General features: G+C 43.7%; 1 protein-coding gene across 1 annotated transcript in view; it reads right to left on the reverse strand.

Moving 5' to 3' along the window:
• Positions 1 to 22,861, reverse strand: part of LOC124178186 (protein sickie) — a 176,616-nt gene that overhangs the window by 143,292 nt on the left and 10,463 nt on the right. The window contains exon 2 of the mRNA XM_046561407.1: positions 21,742 to 21,839. Within this exon, the coding sequence (XP_046417363.1) occupies positions 21,742 to 21,804 (63 nt within the window). The 5' untranslated portion in view covers positions 21,805 to 21,839. The remainder of the gene's footprint in view (positions 1 to 21,741; positions 21,840 to 22,861) is intronic.

Genomic DNA, 22,861 nt, shown 5'->3' on the forward strand with positions numbered 1-22,861 from the left:
AGTTCAACCCTACGTTTGAAAAATAGTAAAATTTACCGGAACCACGGCCGCCGAAGCTTGCGACCAAAGCTTGACATATGCACACACAATTTGAATTATTGGGTTCAGATGTGCTCCGTTTCATTTTTGAAAATATTCACGTTCGTGGATTAATTTTGTCATCACGATGAGATTCGAGTAAAAAATTAACGCCAGCGATGAGAATTTAATTTCAAAGACTCTGCAATCGATAAGATCAAATTTTTGAAAAATGAGCATATCGGTTGGAAATCGATGATAGAAATTGAAAGATAAAATCACTCGGCGTATCTGGAAATCGTGTAAAGTCGTCGGGAATTTAGGAATTCAATGGAATCATTGATGGCAACGATTTGGCATTACAATTTCTAATAACATAATTAATTCTAATGATTTCCAAAATCTGTTACGTCCGGCGTACCGCCTTTTGCATCAATTACTCCTACTTGCTAACCCTCCCACGTTTTTTACATTAACGTTATAGTCTTTATCCTGTCCTCCTATCTCCATCCAGGTTTACGCTAATCGCTATCGCCCTTACTCAGCTAATTCCATTCCGCTCATTCTAGACTTTCACACCTTTCCTGCACCCATACGCTTTGTCTCTAAACTCACTCGTATTCTAACTTTCAACAAACACACATCTCACTCTAAAACCAAGTCTTTCTCAAGAAACATTTCCAGATCTTACCCTCAATTGCATTCACGAAATAATCTGTACGTTCACTTTAATAAATAAGCAACATTTCGACGAAAATTAATTATTAATCATACCCTATCAACTGCCCTTCAGGTGTAATTACTGTAAGCGGGAAAGAACGCATATCTGCTATAACAAATCTATTGAAATTTTGACAAAAATCGAAACGGTACAGCCTTAGTATTTCTGCGATTTCGGAGCTCAAAAAGCCCATTGCCCTAAAATGTTGATGGAAGTCGATTTTAGCATTTTTCCAAATTAGAAACTTTTCGCAAAAGAGAACAGATAAGGTTTCCATGTCTTTCCCTTCCATCGGGAGGTTGAATTTTTCTCAGAAAATCCTACTATGCGAGATACAAGGAATTTGGAAACGACCACTAAAATATCGCAATTATACCAACCACTTACAATGGAGATGAAGATTACTTGAATCTTTGAAGTTATACTCTGTATTTTTCCTCCTGAGACCCATTGCAGTCGACTTTTTGATACAGAATTGAGATGAGTTCGTCTCTACAGTTTTTAAAGTGACTGAACTTTTTGGCAAGGAAGGGAAAGGTTCAGAGCCCCAGCTCCATTCGCTCACAACAATTGTTTGTGAAAACTGATATCAGTACGCCTAATGAGCTACTTTTCTCAATAATTTCAGTGTTCTCCAGTCCATCAGACGAACAAGTATCGTAAAGGCGCAATATTTCTGTTTTGCCCCGGGCATCAAAAAGACTAGTTACAGTGCTGAGCGATGCGGCAGCATTAGTCGCAATTAAATTCGCCAACGACATCATCCGATGTGTACCCGGCTCTGTAATTATCATCCGGTCAATTCAAATGCCGAATTTCGCATCGAGCAACGGATCTATTAATTATGAAAACAGACGTTTCCAATTAACAGCTAGCCTCAACCTCTCGCGGATAACCAATCCAGTTATCCATGTATCATAAACGACATACCTACACCCAGACGTAATTAGAAAACCTGTATAAACTGAGACGATCGAGTACCCGAGCAAAAATGAAGTGGAACCAAAAAAAAGAAAACCGAATAATCGGGAATACTAATAAGCCAATATCGTATCGACGTAAAAGTTGATTGACCTCCGTTTTACCTGTGCTTGTCGCGTCTCGCAGGAACAATTGTGCAACTTTTCCAACTGGTCCTGAATCAGATACGCGGCCGAATACTGCTGACTATCCGGCGAAAGCGGAGAATCCGGTGATCCCAGACCGGAACTCGCGCTGTCGCTAGTCTTGATGGGGTTTCCGGTCCTGCCGGAAGTCGCGGGAAGCTTCGCTGTATCTTGGTTCGGAGAGAGGGGAGAGAGCGGAGATCCGATTCCCGAACTCTCCGAGCTTGAATTGACCAGCCCTCTTCCAAGCAGTGCGAAGTTTTGCGAAGTCGATTTTTTCACTTTCGGCCTGGGAATTCCTGACTTCCTTGATGTGGCGTCGCTGCAATTTTCGGCTGCGTGATTTCTCCCAAGCTTTTTCGAAGTCGACGAGAACTTGAACGGCCTCTGCGTTAGCCTAAGCCCGAAGCTTTTCCTGCTCAAGGGCAATTCGTGGGTCGCGGATAAAACCGGAGAGGGAATAGGAGGTACAAGGATCGAGTTCTGAGCCCTCTTTGCGAGATCATCTATACCCTCAGTATCGGGTGTTTCCTCGTCGCCGAGATCTCGCCCCGCATCCTCCTCGTTCCCCGATAAACTTTCAACCTGATCCCCTTTATAGCCGGACGGGTGCAGAGATTGAAGACCCGTTCGAATACTCGACAGCGAACCGACGCCGCTTCTATTATCCTTAACGGGCCTGTTCTGAATAGCCAATTCTTCTTTATCTCGCGAAAATATATCCTCGGTATTCGGCACCCGACTCGATCCACCGATCGATTTCTCCCCGGGTATAAATCTCGCGATCACTGCCGCCCCCGGGTTCGTGGAAATCCTCGCCGACGGGGAAGCGTCGTTCACGTCCAAGGACTCCAGTAGCTTCAGGCCAAAACCACCGGTGCAGTCCTTAACTTGGTAGTATTGCACGCTCTCGATGCAATTCCTTACGTCTGCGTTAAATATAGACTGTCCGGGGCACGTGGGGTGCGACGAGACGCTAAACGACGCCGGGCGTCGCTTTACGGTTCCAGTTTCGTCACTGGGGGAGTCCCAGTCAACGTGGAAAGTTCGTCGTCTGGAGAACATCATTTCCCATCCCCCTCTCCCCCTTCCGCGGCTACTTCCGCGACATAATATCTAAATATATACAATACTTTTCGCTCATTTTTCAACACACTTGCGAATTTCTGCCCCGCGGGTGTATATTTTTTGGGACGTTGCAGTTAATGGAGCCGCGATTTCTGTACGCACAACACGTGGTGTAGAAAAGAAAATTAAAGAAAAGAAGAATTCATGCCCACGAGCGCTATTTTTTTTTTTTTTTTCTTGTTTTTCCTTTTTAGCGCCACTCCGGTTCTCCGACCCTATTTGACGGCCGAGTCGAACCGGAAGTTCTGCTTGCATCTAGCCATTTTTATACCTTCTGCACCCCGTGCGCTGTGCGTCTATTATGCGACGAGTCTATGCGCCCGGAATCCATACTTCGGGGTAAAAGTAATAAAAATCAGACGTACAACCGACAGCTGCTAAAGTCCCTCCGTTATCTAATTGAATCTGCGTACATTCGGGGTATAATTTCCAATTCCTTCACGCGAGTTGTTTCTCTGAAAAAACAGGCACCGGTAACGATAATCATCAAGCATCGATTAATTCCGCGAAACGTGTCTATAATGCTGCACGTTGACGTTAGAAACTTTTCACCAACTTCACCATGGCACCAACGGTATATACGCTTGTCGAATAATCCCGCAGACGACGACGATGATCACTAAACAACGCACACTGCAATCCTTGCGCATTGACCTCGTGTAATTGCGACGTCAGAGATTCGAAGGATTCTCGAATGGATGAAAGGGCGGCTGCTCGTGCAGGTCTCGATGAGCGCAGATACCATAACCGTATTTCGCGGACTCTTGCGTCCAGACAATAGATGCACTTGCCAAGAGTGCCCCCAGCAAACTGACTATGCCTCGAGGCTAAGCACGAGCGGCGGGACCCTCGGCAAGTTACCCTCGACGATCGTCCTGGCGCCTACGGCTCCGGCGAGCTTGCAACACCATTGCCCGAGGTCCTAGCCCCTGCAGCAGCAACCATGCATCCATCCCCTATCATAGCCACGGGGCGAAAAACTAATTATATTGGGCCACAGGGGCAAGCCGTGTGTACGGGGCGGTGGGTGCCCGATGCGCGATGCACCATATTGAAACACGCAACACCCGTGAAAACCACGTCCCATGTGCCCTCGACTCGGCCCGACGTCGAGCGAACCTCACATCTAAAACCGCGCCACCAGAAATGCGTCACTGAATTTCGATGCAACGGGCCTTCGCGCACCCTTTCGCAATTTTATACGCTGGATGAACAAAACGGCCAATGACTCCCAAAGGACTGCGCTTGATAGGAAGCTCAAATTTCTGTTCTCTGTTACACCATCTTTCATGATTATGAGTGCAATGAACGGGGTGACAGTCCAAGCCTGCTTCGCGATATATTTACTGTAACGAATGCCACTGTTTTTTATGTTCGATATACGTGTGAATAATCAAGTTTGCAGAGCGGCATCCGATACGGTTGGACCTCTGTTTTCATCTGCCAATTTTCTAGAAAAATTTTTACCACAGTTATTTACTGTAAGGAAATCACGGAAATTGAGCGAAATACGTTTCAATTGTATAGTAGGAAACTAGATTAGAAAATGGATATATTTATGAGGTATGTAAATGAACGAGTGAAACTTAAGATCTGAAAACGAATAAAAAAAATAAATACCAAATGAAAACAATCCTATCATTTCGTCACGACTGAGTTGTGTGATTGCACAAGGGTGGAGGGAGGATTGCGGGGTATCATCGACAATGAAAATCGATAATGTTCTTACCAAGTATGGTCATTTAGGCGAGAAGTTCGATGTAGTCGTTGATGGGCAGTATTAAGGGTAGGTGGACAGCGATAGAAATGTCTTTGTGATATCGGTTGTTTCCATCTCTTTACACAGCTCGCTGTGTGTCCGTGGTTTCACGTCGTCGAACGAAGGCATACACAGTGGCTCATGAATAGCATTTGGATACAATCTCATCAGATACCATAGGGCGAACGGCCCTCGGCGTAGGAGGGATGATTCGACCCCTACGGCTGGCCGTGCAGGAGGTAACACTGCTACAGTTATGGCATGAGCGTTATATACACACTGAGAAAAGGGTGCGGGGTGCCTTTTTGTTTGAAAATATTTTGACACCAATTGCGGCCGGGACGCAGGGAGGGCGATTCGAGGATCAGATCGGCGGAATAATTTAACCGGATTGATCAAGGCATTCCACGAGGGGAGTTCGATTCTTCCTCCGAGTACCTTTGTTCAAATTTCGACAAAGCGAGAGTATCCGCATCTCAATCTTCGACAGCGATCGATGGAACGCTTTACCACGTCGAGATAATAAGATAAAGGAAAAATATTTTATGATTATGCAGGGGGTGAAACGAACACGCAATCAGGTAACGATCGATTGACAGTTGCGCGTAATATGACACAGAAGAAACTGGCTAGCCTAATATTTGTTCGATAAAACAAAAAGCGAAGCGCTTTTATACACCGCGTTGCTCGATGGGACAATTTATGACGTCGAAACTCACCCCAGAGACTCGGTGCAGCGTTTTCGGCTCTAATACACGGTATAACCGACAAAAACGTGTCCGATGGGCGGACCTTGTACTGTGTAATAAACTACCATTTCTCAATTCTCTGACGAGTTACCTTTTTATTGTACTGGAATTTAGTATAAACGAAATGTGGCATTGGGGAGTTGAAATAACATCAGACACAGCCGTCCGTAATTATAAAAAAGGATCAACTCGATTGTCATCTACATAATGGTGGAGGAGTATCCGATGAACCTACCACGTGTTCGGCTAATGTGCGGTCATGTGTCGAATACCTAGTTTTTTTCTCCACGCAGATAAAAATATACTACGACATTAAATAGCTCCCTGGGGTGGAACAAAGGGCAGTTGGGCAATCAGCTTGGAATTCGAGAGAGACATTTCGGGTTATTCAATCCTATAGTTTCATCGAAGCTTGCAGATGTAAACTTTTAACACGCGAATCATTGGTAAGTCGAAATAATTGAGCTTCTGAAACTTGGAACTATATAAAGACGGGTATCAGTGCCTTCCTACCCGAAGAACAACCAAGGACCATCAGGGTCAAGTGGGTGAAATAAAAAAATCATGGACATATAGCTTCGCATTTAGAATCTACGATTGATGGGATTGGTGCGAAGAGTAATGATCGAGTCTGTAGACCACCAGCGGGGAAACGGATGTGATCACACTATTGGTTCGTTCTAAAAATACTCGTTTAGATTTCAGATGAGATATTCTACAAAACCTGTGTTTGTATTACACCTATACCTCTCTGTACGGCCGATCTTTATGCGGCATTTCGCTATAACGGCTTTTTTTAATAACGACACTAATTAGATTTACGGCCACGATTACGTTATATGGCGAAAAAAATAATTTTTTTCCCTATTAAAAGAATAAAATAGTTTGTGAAGTAAGAGCTGTATTATTTAATAAAAAATTGGAATAGATCCAATTTCAATTTTTATGTGTTTGTATAAAAATAATTGATTCGTTATGCGGCTTTTCGCTTTACGGCTAACTTTTCCGGAACGTATTGTTACGTAAGAGGGCGAACTAAATAATCAGGAGAATTCAAAAAGACTGGGGCGGTTTATTTTAGGACAAAAGTACAAGGAGACGTGTGACGTTTGAAGTCCGGTCCAGGAATCGAGAAAGATACTCGTTGATCCCAAAAGACGTTCGTTGTCAGTGAACATCAGATCTTCATTTTGATTAATGAAATAAATACATGCATATTCGAAGGGGGAAACCGTAACAGTATCGAGGCCGTAAAGCGAGGTATGGGTGTATGATAAATGGGTAACGTGAGTATAGCAAATGATAACAGGAAGTAATTTACGTATGTTCCGTATACGTATATAGTATGTATATAGGGTATACGGTGTGAGAGGAGGTGAGAGTATTTCCGCAAGTTTACCAAGCTACGTCAGGAAAGATCCGACGACGACGACAAAAGATAACGTCGTCCTCAATCAGGGAATTTCATTTCCGGACCAGGCTCCAATCGCGACTTTGTGTTTGCCGAGGCGGACCCGCCATCCCGGTGAGAAAGGTGTCCGCGATACAAACACGAACACACCAGCAAAATCCCGTGTGTAAATCCGCGTGAACTATGACTCATTGCCATTTGCGCTGTATACCTCGAGGAATGGCAACTTAGCTTGAGCCGAAAGGAACAAGGGAGTGAAAGATCATCCCTTAGCTGTCTCAGGACGTGAAATAAATACTCCTTAGGGCGTTACGTGGAGCACTTAGCATGGTGCCTCAGTGATATAGGGGCAAGGGCTGCCATTCTGCTATTCTGCGAAGATAAGTGAGCCGGGCGAGAGAAATCGTGAAGAAAAAAGCGGTATTAAAATGTTGAGTGTACAGACAGCGCAGATCGCGGTAAAAATAGGATTGAAAGTAACGAAAGTTACAAAGGAGCTCGCGATTGGGAAATAAGAAATAAGCTCTGAATCAACGTACAGAGAGTTGAATCCACTTTACGTTATTGCCTTATTGGTCACTCGAAAGCCTCGATTGCTTTAAGCCAGACGAGCCATCGATCTGGTCTTTCCTATACCCTCGAAATCTAAAGAAACTCCACAATGGACTGATGCACGACTAGCAAAGTATCCTCGACGATTTAATTCTGTCAAGTCGGAGAGAATCGGGTTGAAAATGACATCCAAACTTCATTTACGAATGACGAATTATGTCATCAGTGATTGTTCAAAGCTTCAGAGTGTCTGAAGTGACACACTCTGCACCGTTTATTTTGAATCGAAAATTGCAACGCCTTATTGTCATTGCTCGCAACTTCCATTACCGTTTCACATCTTTACTGACGTTATATTATTCGAAGGAAAAAAATGGTCAGTGCTCAAGCAGCTTGACCACACATCGAGGGGGGACGGGAAGAGAAATTTGGTTAAATTTAGTCGAATCAGAATCCGGTTTCGGTCACCCGCAAGCTTTGCCTAACGAATGGATTCGCCACGGAAGCTTACAACTTATAATCCCCACTATCCTGTTACATGTTGCCTGCACTCCCAAACCAAGATTATATTCTCCCCCTCGATCCACCGAAAACGGCTTAGTTCCAATTACGCGTCGTTTAACTTATGTAGGTGTATAAATACTATCCTTGTATGTAAAATCGCGTGTATGTGTATATGTATAAGCCGAAGAGCCACTATCCTTTTCATGTGTGGAGTACGCAAGTATGCCTGACGTAATATCGATAATACGCCGATTGGAATCGCTTGAATTTTCTCATATGTAATAATAGATTTATGAGCCGGGCGATCTCATTATCCTCATAAAATTATAATCAATGTTTCGTAATTGAATTCTCCACTTTGAATTGGAAACTTTCGGAAATACAAGTCACCACGAGATACTATCTTGTAATAATCAGGAATACGTCGCCCAGTCCGAGTTTACTTTTGTATTAAAAAAGTTACCAGATACGGTTGTTTACTTAGCGGACGTAATACTCTGGCATTAATTTCATACGCCTTCGCACGTATGTGTGAGGTATACACACAACACATACACAACTGCACGCTCTCGAGAAACTAATAAAACGAGAAAGTCACGGCTGCTGCGGTAATAAAGCGCGGTATTGGATAAACTTGTGCAAAACAGAAAAAAAAAAAAAAAAAAACAACAAGTTGCACTTTTAAACTGGTTGGATAAATTTCTTTTTATTTGCGGTACCATAATGTGGTCTAATGAGTTGAAAGTAAAAAACCGTGTCTAGCCGAGAGACGAGAAAAAACTTTAACACCTTTATTTACATCCTCTTCCCAGTCTGAGGTCGATCCTCCGAGAGGGTGAGGATTCGCGTTTTAATATATTCATTGAAAAAGGGGTGCTGATAAATATTTCAATAAGTATCGCGCAACGGTGCGACGTTGGTAGTTAATTGCTAAATCATTCGTAAATTGATGGAACCCACCCCCTATTCCTGTCGGTAAGACAGCGCCCTGTCACCCTTGTGAAAGCGCTGAACCACCCCGAACGTATTTCCGGCTTTCGTTCAAAGATGGAACCACTGTACAGAAGGTAAAAAGGCAGAGCGCGCTGCCACTGGCGTAGGAACGAACTCGGCGCCTCGGTGACTCGGAGAACCCAGCAGCGCAAAGGGTGACTATGGATTTGCCATTAATTCGAATCCCGCCGCTGCAATTCTATTGTCCCGGCTTTACGGTGGGAACTTCAACTACTGGACAACCACCTCGGCTACCTGCATAGATGCAACCTTAGCTCGAAAGCGAGTTGGAATTGTGTTGTAAATTTTTACACGTCAAATGGGAATTATTTGAAATGAATTTCAGAACTACCTTAGAATATGCAATCTTCCGTGTGACGGATTATGACAAAAAAAAAAAAAAAACAACGCAGAAGGCGGTAAATACTGGAGAATTTGAAAATCACATTAAACTCTACATCAAGAAAATGTTCGATTAACCGAAACGAATTGATCGATTCCAATTTTACGATTTTCGCATTTACAACCGTCGATATTCTCAGTTCTAGTAAATTCACACAGAATCGCTGATATCTTACGACCTATTAATTATTCACTTTCACATCCATCAATTGATCAGTTGCAAAACTGAATCACTGTGAATTTAATAATCTAAATCACGAAATTAAATTTGACTACCACGTCTATGATCAGAACAGGAACTATAAATATCTCAGAATTTCTGATTCTGATAATTTGATCACGGATCTGACTTTATATACGAACACACTCGGAGTGAGTAATACCTAATAATTTGAAAAATCTGTATCCAAAATCTAAGTAATCAGAATGAAAATTTACGCGTGCCATGCAGGCATAGAAACGATAAAGTGGGGTAAGCTAATAAAGCGGTAGCTATGTGCTGTGACCAATTTACGGGGCTGCAAGTCACCGTGACGTAATAGAACACGCGTGTTGTTCCATATACGTGTCTACCCTCTGTTTACGGAAGCGGTTGTGGCTCGTGAAAAGCACGTGGTGCCCAGTTCGTTAAGTTAACGAAACTGGGATACACTAACCCACATTTTGTATCCCCCATGGCGGATGCGTAAATCGAAACAGGGAGTAAATAAATTATAATTCTAACTGTTTAATCATGGTAATGAGTTAATTTATCTATAAATATTGTACACGAAATTTATTCATTCGCGTCATTTATATGCGCGATGTTAACATATATATCACGCGAAATGAACCCCGTATTAAAGCGAGGCAGACTTTTATACGAGGCAATTTTATACTCTGTCTGGAAAGATAAGGGCAGGAAAAGATGCTGCAGAAGTAGCGCAGGTACAAGAAAATCTCCAGATTTCTGTGCTGATTTCACGGTAAATTCGTCGCCGCGAATGACGCACCCTGCATAATACAGGGGGTGAGTACTCCCACGTGGCCCCACAGAGCTTGCGCGGCGTCGCGACGCTCAAGTTTTGTCCAATAAACGCACTGTCGCGCGCTTCGCGTACTCTAATACCTGCGTGCCTTTGGAAAACACTGGCGAAACGTTGGAAAAGGAAAAATTATAAAAATACACAAGGGGCGCCGATCTTTGATATATTGTAAAACTTGTAATCGTTTTTTGATTATTTCATACCGAGAAAATAAGGCAAACTATTCTTTATTCATTGCTTTTTCAATTGTTTGATTAAACGCTATTAAAACTTGAAGTGATTAAATTAAACTGACTTTTCAGTACAATATAAAACTTAAACAGCTCAAAAGTTTCTTGCAAAGAAATTTTCAAATTTCAACGCTCTTCGAAATTGAACCTTTCACGGTGGTATACAGTAATTGAGATTCATTTTTACATAAAATACATGTATTATACTTAGACTTTACGGTATATCGGGGGAAACAAGGTTTAATTGACAAAGGTTCTCAATTATTTTTTCTCCCTATTCCTCACAGTAGCGTGATTATAATGCTTTCTGCAGAAAAATACGATATCGCATATCACGTGCGATACACACTTTGCCACAGGTGTACTTTTCGACGTATACCGGATAAAAAGGGATGAGACGACGTGACGTCGGCAAAAAGGAGTTCCTCCTTTGTGAAAAATAAACGGCCTGCACGCTCGGTTCGCGACATCACACGAGTTAATTTTTCTAATTATAACGTATAATAACGCGTGTACAGCGAACGTCTCTTCCACGTATTTTACTTGTTTTATTGTCGAGGTCTTTCTCTTCTCTTATTATACACCCGAGTTATTTCTGCAGCAGGAGTAAAAAGCACAGTCCCGAAGTCGAGCTTTCACGACGATAAGAACAAACATTGCGCGCGACGAATATACAAGAGTAAAAAACGCTCCGAGCACCTGAGTTCCAGGAAAGAGATGGAAAAGTTATCGCGTTGCAGTATTGCCAGGGCAACGGCGGTGGAAGGGCGAGTTCTCTAGGCCTGATCAAGACCCTTATTTATTACTAGTCAGATAAAGGTGCCTCAGCTTGCCTAAGAATAGGTAGGTATATATATATATATATATATATGTATCGGGGTAGGCGGGCGACAAGGCTCTAAATTTTAAGGGATTGTCTCGAACGTCGAGAGGCTTTTACCAATTTCAACGCAAATGCCAACGACCCGAGAACCGCTGATTAACAATCGGGCACTTTTAATTACCCGCGAAAAAGGGGATGGGAATTCAAACGTTCCGTTAATCCCGCGATTTTATTACAGCAACAAATAACAATAACTGAATAACGCGTGCTGGTGGAACGTGTATCGCAATCTGCGCCCCCTATCGCTATGGGATTACATCATGAATATACCTGTATCTACGTGTCGCGATTGCGAGGTACAGCCTATAAATACGAGAGTTTTTGTTTCCGGTGATGGGTCTCCCTGAAGAGGCTCACCGCTGCGACTTCCAGAGACACTTTCTTCTTTCTTAACGTTATTGCCGACTGTCACGCGCACCTTGGCCCGCCCTTTCCAACCCCCTGCAGTTCCTCGCGCACATACACCGGCTTCGTGAATAAAATGCGAGTCCTCTCGACGAAATAGAGGGTAAGAAAATTCTGTTATAATATGCTTTTGGTGAACGCGAGCTTTGAGAATTTTTCATGTTTATCCGAGGATGCGGAAACGATAAATCAATCAATCAAAACGTGAGATAAAATATACGCAGTGAAGCAAGAACGACGAAATTTACCCCGACGGAAATCGTAACAAGGTTTTCATTCGCCGCGAACAGTTTGTCGAAATGATTCTTCAAGTACCCATGAAAAATTCCTGAACTTTTCTTATACAGTTCAAAAACAAAACAAAGACAATTCTTGAACCGTACACTTGAACAATTGTCCGCCCCTTGCAGATTGAACGGTTCGATTCGAGGATAGCCAAGGGATGTCTGCAAGGGTGTAACTTTAAACCCCTTTGTAACACGCAGACAAGTTTTTGCCGATGCGAGAATTTGCCCACATCTGTATACCTATCCGTGCGGCGTGCAGGTTGAATTATACATGTTTCACCAAACACCGCGGTGATTAGATATATGACGGTGCGCCGGTATCGCGGCTGTATACCTATACCTATACCGAGTGGGCGTCGCGACGCGGACGGTGGCGTAACGACGTCGTTGTACGTTCGTCGCCACAGCATTCGTCACGTGGGCGGCCTCCGCGCACGTGGGTAAACGACCGGGTCTGAAAATTTATACGTACTTCTCGAATTATGGGGGCAGGAATACGCCGAGTTTGGCATCGGCTGTGCGCAATTACAATTAGCCAAATTGTTCGGGCAGGCTGCGACGGCGCCTCGTCGGTTTCACTTTTGACGCTTGAAAAGTAAAAGTCTGCGATATTCGGTCGGGGTTGAAAAATAAACTCCACGATATGCGGCAAATAACGCATTAAAATTCGCAGTCTCATTTGTTGACAACAAACTGCTTCTTTAAAATTTTGCGCATCGACATTACAGTCGTGAAAAGTTTCGTTCGGTAAAAATGATTCTCCGCAGCAAAATGGCTGTATTAAACCGCGTTTCCCAAACACAGATGCTATTGGATTTCGTGGGATTTCGTGGGGTTTGACACCGCTGCACCCTCGGTAGTAATTCAGAGGTTGATTGGCAGCCCTAATTATTCAGTTGTCAAACATCAGTGTGGAGATCCCTTCCAAATCTTCTTCATCCCTTGCTCCCTCTTCCATCTTATGCGTAACAAAACAAATATGCGTTTGTTGATATAAAAACATTTAGCGACTGGCATCTATTATAGTAATATAAGGTATTTGATCATAAATGATTCGATTGGTTCAGCCGAGTATGACTAACGGGATGAAGAAGAGTTGCGTTTCTCTACCATCAAGATAACGAACGTGTCAAAAAAATATACGATCGAATTTGGCTAGATCAGTTTCAACCAGAATTCCCGCTGTATCTGTAATACGAAAGAACTAACTTGTCTCTCCATGCTCGGCCAAACACGGATTTCGGTTGAAAATTAGGTGAGACGCACAGACAATTTGTCCATCCAAAGCGATAGCTTTGCGAGCTGTACCTACGTGTCTATCCATCCCCGTTACAGCGTATGCAGAGTGCTCTCTAAATTAGCCGAGTCAGAACCGCTGCAGCGGGTGCCCATGCGAATAATGGACCTCGGATTTTACGAAGTGTGAGGAATGGGGAACGCGCGGACTTCGATATTTCGCAACGGCTTAAATTTATCGCAAGCCCAGTAAAAATATCACGGTAGTTAAATCTAACGTAATTAGAAATATATAAATATAATAGAATAGAAAAAATCTTTTCAATTGTGCACTGTAATTGATCGTTTCTGATTACCGATTTACTTTGATCAGTCTTATACTCATCTATGGAGTGACATGCGTTGGTCTGACTAACGAATGAATGGATAATAATTTTGTGAATTTTCATCGCGTGCTAAAACTGGCGGAGTTTTAAAGGAGGGGAAGGGAGAGAAAGCGGCTGACAAAATATCCCCGTTGAACGTTGGCGGGCGCCGGTGTACGTACTATATTCTAATTAAATGTACCTCGTAGGGTCCGCAGTAGCGGCAAACATCACGTTGGCTGCTCATGGAGCAACACCCTGCAGCATCGACCTCCGCCATTCGGCGCCACGTTGCAGGCGATAAACGCCGAGTTGTACAGGGGAGAAGGTCTACGCAACGGAGAGCTGAATTTCAGGGTTTGTAGGTGCACAGACGTACACGCGATACAGGACGTGCATTATACACGCGAGATGAAGTTTCCCGGGCGCGAGGCGAGAGCGGAAAGAAAGCTGAATAAAAAAAGAAGCGAGAAGGAGACCCTCGGTGATATTATCGTTCGTTATGAATTCCATTAAGGGTGAAGGACACTCGGCGGCGCGAGGACACTCGACTAGGTATTCGCAGGATGGGGCTGCTGGTGAAGACGACCCTCCGACGACTCGACCTAACCTAAGCTTTGATCAAACGTCTTTCGCAAAGACGAATCGGCCTGTCCGGTCGAATGTCGGTGGCGATAAACCATCCGCCCTGTATTGTATAAGCTTGAATGCAGCCTGCGGGGATAGAGGTTAATTTTATTCTGATATAAAAAATGTTTCCCTGCAGCCTCGACTCTCTGTTATGTGGATATAGGGGGAGATTAAAGAATATCGTTTGCAGAGGTTTAACGATGCGGTAAACCGAGTCGTTTGACGCACGCTTCGCTGCGTGTCGGAGTGTCGTCAAGGCGGCACCGAATCCAGCAAACCTGAATCGTTCGGTATGGAAATTAGCGGGAAAAGAAACGCCCGGAGAAATCCAAACCGCCATTCTCGGCTATTAACATCGCATTCCTCAGTTAGGAAACTGAGGCATACCTGTTGGTACGTACGTGAGACCAGAGATACGCGCAGTCTAGGCCGGAACAGGGGGTAGAAATTCATAGAAGCACCGCGCATATCGCGAAACTGTGAATCGACTTTCAACTCTTTGCGCAAACAACGTTGTCAGGTACGTTCATTGAAATGAAATCAACCCAATAACTGCATTCGCGGAATACACGTCTTCACGCGGCTACATTAGGTTTACCCGTGTAACTTAAAATTGGCTTCTTTTCAACCGTAGTTCGAATTTCTATCTAAATCCACGAACGATTGTTATGAACCTTTTTCAAAACACAATTTCTATCTTGACCGAATTTTCTTACGAATAGAAGTAACGATTGGTTTAATTTAAGAAATACCAGCGCACCTCGTAAAGGGCAAATAAATGCCCTGAAGAATTGCGAACTTTTACCACGGTAATTTGAACAGTTTCAAACTCCTCGCGTAATTGAATAATACGTATTATTATTCGATAATAGTATATCGTGCAATTATCGTTCCAAGCTTTTTACCTAGTCTGTACAAGCTGCGCCATCGATAATTAATCACCAGCAATTATTCACTCTCCGCAATCTTGAGAGGGAGCTTCATCCCCGAACGGTGCAAGAAGCTATTAGTCGTTTTCGAATACCTACATCTGGCTAGAAGCAAAAACAAACGGGCGGGTATCGATATACGTTAAATTAGGAAATTTTTTTTATCATGCTTACATTTTTGGAAATTTTTTCATCACTTACAACAATACATTTGTCTGTAAGGGCTGAAGTATTTCAACTGAAAAACAATTTGTAAGAGATATGAAATTGTGAAGGATGGCTTTAAGGGACACTCAATTATTTATTATCGGTTGAAATGAGAAATTGTTTGAAACAACAGAACACGCGATAATTCCTTACAGATCTGAAAACAAGTTTATAAAATGTTTAATAAAAATTTTATTCTACCCGATGCTGTGAGAGAGTAAAACGTCAAGAGAAGGAAAAATTTTTTAACAACAGATTTCACAGTTTCTCGAACAAAGGACTTATTATTCTTCTTTGAGTTGCGACGTTACACGTGGTGCAGAGAGTCAGTCTGCAAGAAGGTTCAACGAACGAAAAGTGACGCTGCTGTGTCCTGACCCTTCTCTGGCATTCCGGGCTCTCAGGCGAGTCTCGGAGAGATTCAGAATTGTGAAAATTTTCTCCGTCGGGACTCGCAAGTCTGACCCTCGCCACCCACCCCTCCGAGAGGGTGCAGGAAAGGCGAGAGACCTCGATTATAGCGAGAGCCACGACCACCTGACGATCCTTCGGCATGACTCGCGCGTAAAGCGGACCCGTTACTTTCAGCCAATTAAGAAACTTGTCCGTCTCCCCTTGCGCTTTGCTGCTAATTCCCGAAGTGCACAACGTCAATCTTGAGCGGATTCGTTCTCGCGAGTTTAGGAGAAAACGAAGAAGAAGAAAAAGAATGTGGCAGGAAAAACTCAACTCGAATCACTGTTAAATTTCTGTGACTTGTGGAAATTCAAAATCTTGCACGACAAAACTTTCGCTTTTGGAAATAACTCGAGCATATTTTGACCGATCTTTCTCAAAATTCAATCGGTGCTGTAAGTAAAAAATTTTGACTAACCGAAATCGTGAAAACTTGTTCACTTCTTTTCTCGTTATATAATACAAGCTTCGAAACCAGCATCGACAAATGATCGGAGAGGATCCTCTTTTATAGACCTCATCAAGCCTGTTGTACAGCGAAAAGTCAAGTTTCGATATTAACAACGGCGAATGCAGCAACTTTTTTTCTCACAAGATTAAAGCATATCAGGGAATTTGAAAACCCAGTAAAGTTCGGGCCGCGATTTTGAGCTTTTCGAATCGGAGCGTCTTCGAGGGACCAGCTTTGGTAGGCAATATAAGAGTTGAGAATCGATAGCTGAGTTTGTACAACTTTACCAGCGAGGGGCTGCAGGGAGACTCCAGAATCCGAGGGTTTGGGGATATTTATGTGACAGCAGCTGTAGCGAGTGGTGCGCGGCGTCGGCGTCCCTGCGGGTTGGTCGGGCCCAACACGGCTCTGACTACTGCGCGACGCCTCCCTGCAAGCTCGCCGTCTAATGTACCCAACTACCCGGCCATCCGGCCACTCGGGCTGCCGCAATGAACCTCCGGGAAGCTCCAGGAACCGAATTAAATTCACCTATCCGCCGAATTCGCGCCGTGCGGAACCGATTGGATTAGCCCACTTGGCGCGTGTCTGACTAACACCGTGCGTGCACTACTGCCGCGGTAAACGACTCGGCGCTCCTCCGAACAACTTATAGAGTCAACGCGCTTGTCAATATACTAGACTTGCTATTTCGCGGGCTGCATTAGTGACATGATATCCGAAAACGTATGCGGAATACTGTACTTTTCCCGCGATTATATCGTTTCAGAATTGGTAAACGCGAACAATTTTCAGCTACACGGTTACATCCACTTGGTGTAAATTACAGTCTGTAAGGGATGATAAGAATTTATTGTGTAAAATGATGACGAGGAACGATTTGACAGAAATTCATAAACTTTAACATACCTACAATTAACGTACTTTTGACAGGTATATTAAGGCCTTGAAAGATTCAACGATCTGCGGGTTTCCTTCATTTGTTAATGTAACGCACAACATCATATTTAAGGCATGAATTGGACAACATTTCATTAATAAATTAAACCCGTTAAAGAAAATAAAAATTTTGTAGACAATTTTCAATTGAACTTTACCGGGAGAATCTTTGGAAATGATTTATCACTTCTTTCTTCAAATATCTTTCCGATATGTACCAAGAATTATTCGACCATCAGATTTTCCCTTGCAATGGCTTATCCAGGAGATCTTGATTATCCGAGTATAACACTCTGCACGCGGTATAGACAACTCATCCCCTAATTCGTACATTCGTATCTAAACTTTGCCGCGCAGCTCACCGAACTGTGTCGAATAATTATTAACCCTTTCGGCCACGAGGGCAAAATATTAAGCTGCGTCAGTCAAATGACGTGCCGAGGACTGAGTAATATTTGGATGGCGAATGGAGGGACGCCAGATGGTGTGACGATTTGATCGACGGAATATGCACCGTCGTTTTTATGCGAACATGAACTGGACGAACAAATAAAAAAATTGTGATCGAGGACGAGACGGATAATCTATTGTCATATGTATTATGAAGACTTTTTTTGCGTGACAAGAGCATGAATTGAACCTGATTCCAGATTGAATAACTATTGAAGAAACTTATCAGGTTATCAGCGGTAATTCAAGTTTTTAGTAATTACTCTGGTTTCTTTTAACCGTTTTCTTGTAGTCCTGAATCGACCGAATTTGTAGAATGAAACACTGTTATGCAGAGGAATTTTCGGAGTAATTCATTCTAGATGAATTTCACCGTGAACAATAGTTACACCTTGAGAATAAAAGCCGGATATTTTATTCATACCAAAAATGAGCACAAACGGATATTACATTCATTTTGATAGTTCTCCGAAGCATAGAATCCCCTTAACAGGACTCGTTTAAAGTTTCTCTTTCTACGTTCCTTCTCTCTTGCCATATATTTACTTTCATTTTTTTCGCCACATATTCATCGAATGCCATTGAAGGAAAATCGCAGCTTGACCGAAAAGATTGTCAACATACAAGAAACGTGGGTTGGTTGTCTGACCACCAACGGACAAGTTTGCAGAACCAGGATGCAGCGCAGCATCACATCAGGGATCATCCAAGGGGCAGGTCGTCGTTCGCGGAAAAAGGATATCAGGGATGAGCCGGGCATAGATGCACCCCCCACGCGTTGAATAATTCAATCTTGTTCAACTTTTGTTCCGAGCCGCATAGCATGGTCCGTCGTTTCGGATTTCGAGTGATATTTAGGTCGAGAGAGATCAAGTTTACTCCAACGCTTTTCGGAGACGACAAATATCGGCTACCCCAGCGTTTCACCCCAGAAAGAAGGAGAAGGAACGGCCGAAAAATACGGGGAAAAAACGGTTAAAGTAAGAAAAAGAAGAGGGAAACATTTGGAGCCGAGAAAAGCGCGCTTAAAGTGGCTGCTGGGGACGTTTCACATTCGAATCTCGCTGTTCCGGGAACTGCAGAGAATTCCGCGTATATCCGAAAAGCGTTGATTAAGAATTCTAACATTTGATATCGATAGGCTATCGGCTCTGGAAATTGGCCCGGCATTTCGGCGTCTCTCCCTCCGCCGTTTGAGAACGGTCCGGAACGACGGGAAATGGAATGGCTGGGGAGGGTCGGGACGACGTCGCAACGGCATATTGTACCCGGACCGTCTCCGTCTCCCCCATTCTCATTTTCACGCGCTCCACGAGGCGTCGCGACGCAGCGAGGCGTCGGTCGAAGCCGAGATAAGGCACTTTTTCGCACCAACGAATTTTCCAGCTGCCTGCCTGCCCGAGGACTCGAACTGCGATAAGGTTTAATCGAAGATTAATATTACCGGTAATTTACAGCCGGGTGGTGGAAAGAGTCAGCCGGGTGAAATCCGTCACGAACCGAAAACGATTATCGGAGAAAGTCGGTGAGGACCTCGGCTGAAATCAAGGAACGTCATCCTGCACAGCGTAAACGGCTTGGATACATGGCGGCTGTGCTCTCGTCAGCGAAACTCGAGATGACGAGTCTAGAGATAAACCAGCCTACGTGATATCCGCGTGTAAAGACAGCTGCCACCATCAACCGGCCTTCGCGATACCTTGTACAAGGTTTTACCCTCCGCACTCCGAGGTACATCTACATGATACTAGTCAAATAAATGCATTGGAATCAGACGTTGCTGGAACCTGAGTTTGATTATAATTCATATCTCATCGTAGGATTGGATTTACAACGACCTTCAGCCATGTGAGATAATGTGTTGCAATTGTGGTACAGATTTCATTAGATTTCAAAGAAATTTCGAATAACTTACTTATTCTCATGGAATAAGTAGAAAGTATGTCTAAATCTGCGTTAGTGTTTCAAATTTATATCAAAAGTGGCATGTTTAATACCTGGAATAAAGTTGATTTCGTTGCTTTAACGAGTACCAAAGAATCATACGTGACGTTGAATAATTAGTTGAATATCGTTTCTGTCATTTTTCGCAAGTCTTCGTGGTTCTTTGGCACGGCAGTACATTCACGTATAATGCGTTCCTGCGAGATCCAACCGTAATATACACACCTACATATTTACTCAACAAGCTTTTCGTCACGTCGAGTTGTGTTCCCGTCGGTGTTAATTTTTTAGAACACCCCGTACCGCCGAATTCATTCTCTCGAAATCGAGTTGAGCGCGTCTCCGTACCTGGTACAATACATAGCGAGTATCCAAGTATACGTCTACACAATGAGCACATGTCTACCCCATCGAAAGTGTGGTGTCATATTTGCGAAGGGTGCGGAGTACGGGACAATGATACGAAGCTAGGTAGGTAAATATATGTAGTCGCACACAGTCAACCGGGAGAAGAAAATCGACTCGAGTGTTATATTCGGTGTTTTGTTATACCGGAGAACCCGATCCCGACGCGAATCGAGAGGGTGGCGCGACGTACCTCCGGGCATCCGGAAGAGAAGATGAGAAACGTTTAGATAATGTCTGAAATAATAGGGAAATTTGCCAGGGCAGGCATTGTGCCCGTAAGCTGGCGTAAGCCAATTTAACATTTAGTTTCCGAGTTTCCCCTGTTTCACGGAAGAACCCGGCGGCAGCAGTCTCCTGTTGTACCCTTAATTATCCGACTCGGGGATGGCTCGCGCGGGGTGGCAAACCGGGGAATCTCGAGGGATGGAGGCGGGGGCGCGTATCATCTCATCCTCATGGCCGGGGCGTGGTCCTCCGCACCCTCTTCCGCTCTCCTCTGCTCTGCTTCGTCTCCCCTCCCCGCCCCACCCCCGACAAAAATCTCTCACCTCTCTGCAGCCGCCCCCGCGAGCTAAACCCGCATTTTCGAGCCACGGGCCGCGTTAACCCGCAACCGCAACTGTTTTCGGTTAACGCGAGGAATATATTCAGGGCGCACGACCCGACGCTTCGCTAAAACTTTTCCCCGCGGCGTGAGCTGCCTTTTTCTTATACAAAAGTCCACAACTTGCGACTTCAGCATCGTCACCGTCGACGTCGAGGTGCTACAGGATTCGCAGATAATTTTCATGTAACTTGAAATACGTCAAGTTTGAAAACCAAGAATTTTCATACCCTGCAATTTATAGCTCGTATATAATCAGTTGGTCGATCTTTTTCAAGACCGATCATTTTTTTTCCGTTGTCAATAAATAATCTTCAAAATACTTTAAACATGTTGCTTCGTTATTTGTATAATGTTTCACCGTATCGTCAAATCTTTTATAATCATGACGAATGAAAATTTACATAGTGTTTCGTAAAAAATCTGTAACAAATTCAAGGAAACTCCCAGGAAATTTTCAAGAAATTTTCAGGTTGTTCAAGGATATTTATATATAATATTTCCAGGATACGAGATAAATTCAAGGATAGTTTCCAGGACTTTTGGAGGACGAGAAAAATTCAAGGACATTTCCAGGACCACTGGACACCATGCTTACTTTTCACAGTAAAAATTTTCTCATTCCTTCGTATCGAAATGAAAGTTGAAGTGGCGTTGAATTTATACTCCAATATTGATTTCGCGTGTACCACGTGTAAAAGTATACATAGCGATTTAAGCATTGTGTACATGCAATAATGGTGTTGAAATTGTTAGTGAATACGTTGAGAAACTGATAATCCTGTAAACCTAAAAAATCTCACGTTCATGATACACGTTTAATGGAATTGGTGATAAAAACAATAAGGGTGTTCCGGTTCTTTCAATACCATACAACTAATGGAAGTCCAAGGAATAAGCTATGGTAGAATTTGGTTAAACCATACGATCTACGGCGTGTGAGTCTTACCTTGACGGTCTCCTGCGGGGAGCACCTCGCACGTTGACTCGCCGTCTGGACCTGCAGGTTCATCGCTAGGACATCACTGCAGTGAACTTGGAATATCCCTGGAAAAATTAGAAGCGAAAAATCCTGGTTAGACATAACAATAAATCGGTATAGGACGTGATATGTTGGGACATTATCGAGGGATGTAACGCCCGGATTTTGCACACCTATATACAGTATAAGTCGAGCCGACGACCCGGCTTAATGGCTAAGTCGTCGAGCTCTGCTCTACGAGGTCCTTCGGCTATGCGTACAGGGGAACGCGAGGAAGACAAATAAGTAAATAACGTCCCAGCAGTTGACTTCCGGTTCCGTCCCAACCCTCGAACAGGCGGCATTGCATGCCTGGATATGGTGACTTGCAATTTACAGCCTCCGACCGACGGCCCTCTACGTCGCGGTCGTTCGCCCGGGAAGGTCATCCTCATCACGACCCCTGAGGGGTGAAACGCGTGTACGAGGAGCCGATGGGGCTGCTGTGATCTTCTGGTCATCTCAAGGTCGCGTAAACCGAACACGGCAGTGAATCCGAACCGCGATTACTCGCCGATTTATAGAAGTGTATCGCGGATCATCGATTTACACATTCTTACACGTGCAAAGATCCCGTCAACCTCTCCCCAATCTGTTGTCACACGGTGCTATCAACCGAGAGATATTTTCAAGCCTGGGGGAATTTTTTCGCGTGAATCCCGGTACGCCGTATCATTCGTGCAACAGCCAGACATAAAATGATCGACTTGAAGCTTGGCACTGACGAATGGAAACTGCGGTCGGTTGAAAACCACGACCTATAAATGTTGAAAAGGCGTTAAATTGATTTTTTTTTATCGAAAAGCTGATTTGTTACTGGGACAATTATTTGGAAAAAAAATTAATACATATTCATAATTTAAATTTTTTCAAGATTTAAGTTACGCCACAGAACCGGAGGGGTTATCTTGAAGACCGCTTTTTGAAAACCGGTCTTGAAAGTTGGAGCGAAACTGAGAAACTAAAGGTACAAAAGTGATGGGGAATTGAAAAAACGACCCTTATATTCGAAAACCCGCTGACGCATGCCACTATAAATATGACTCAA

This window comes from Neodiprion fabricii, chromosome 3 (assembly GCF_021155785.1).
Source record: "Neodiprion fabricii isolate iyNeoFabr1 chromosome 3, iyNeoFabr1.1, whole genome shotgun sequence".
NCBI classification, from domain to species: Eukaryota; Metazoa; Arthropoda; class Insecta; order Hymenoptera; family Diprionidae; genus Neodiprion; species Neodiprion fabricii.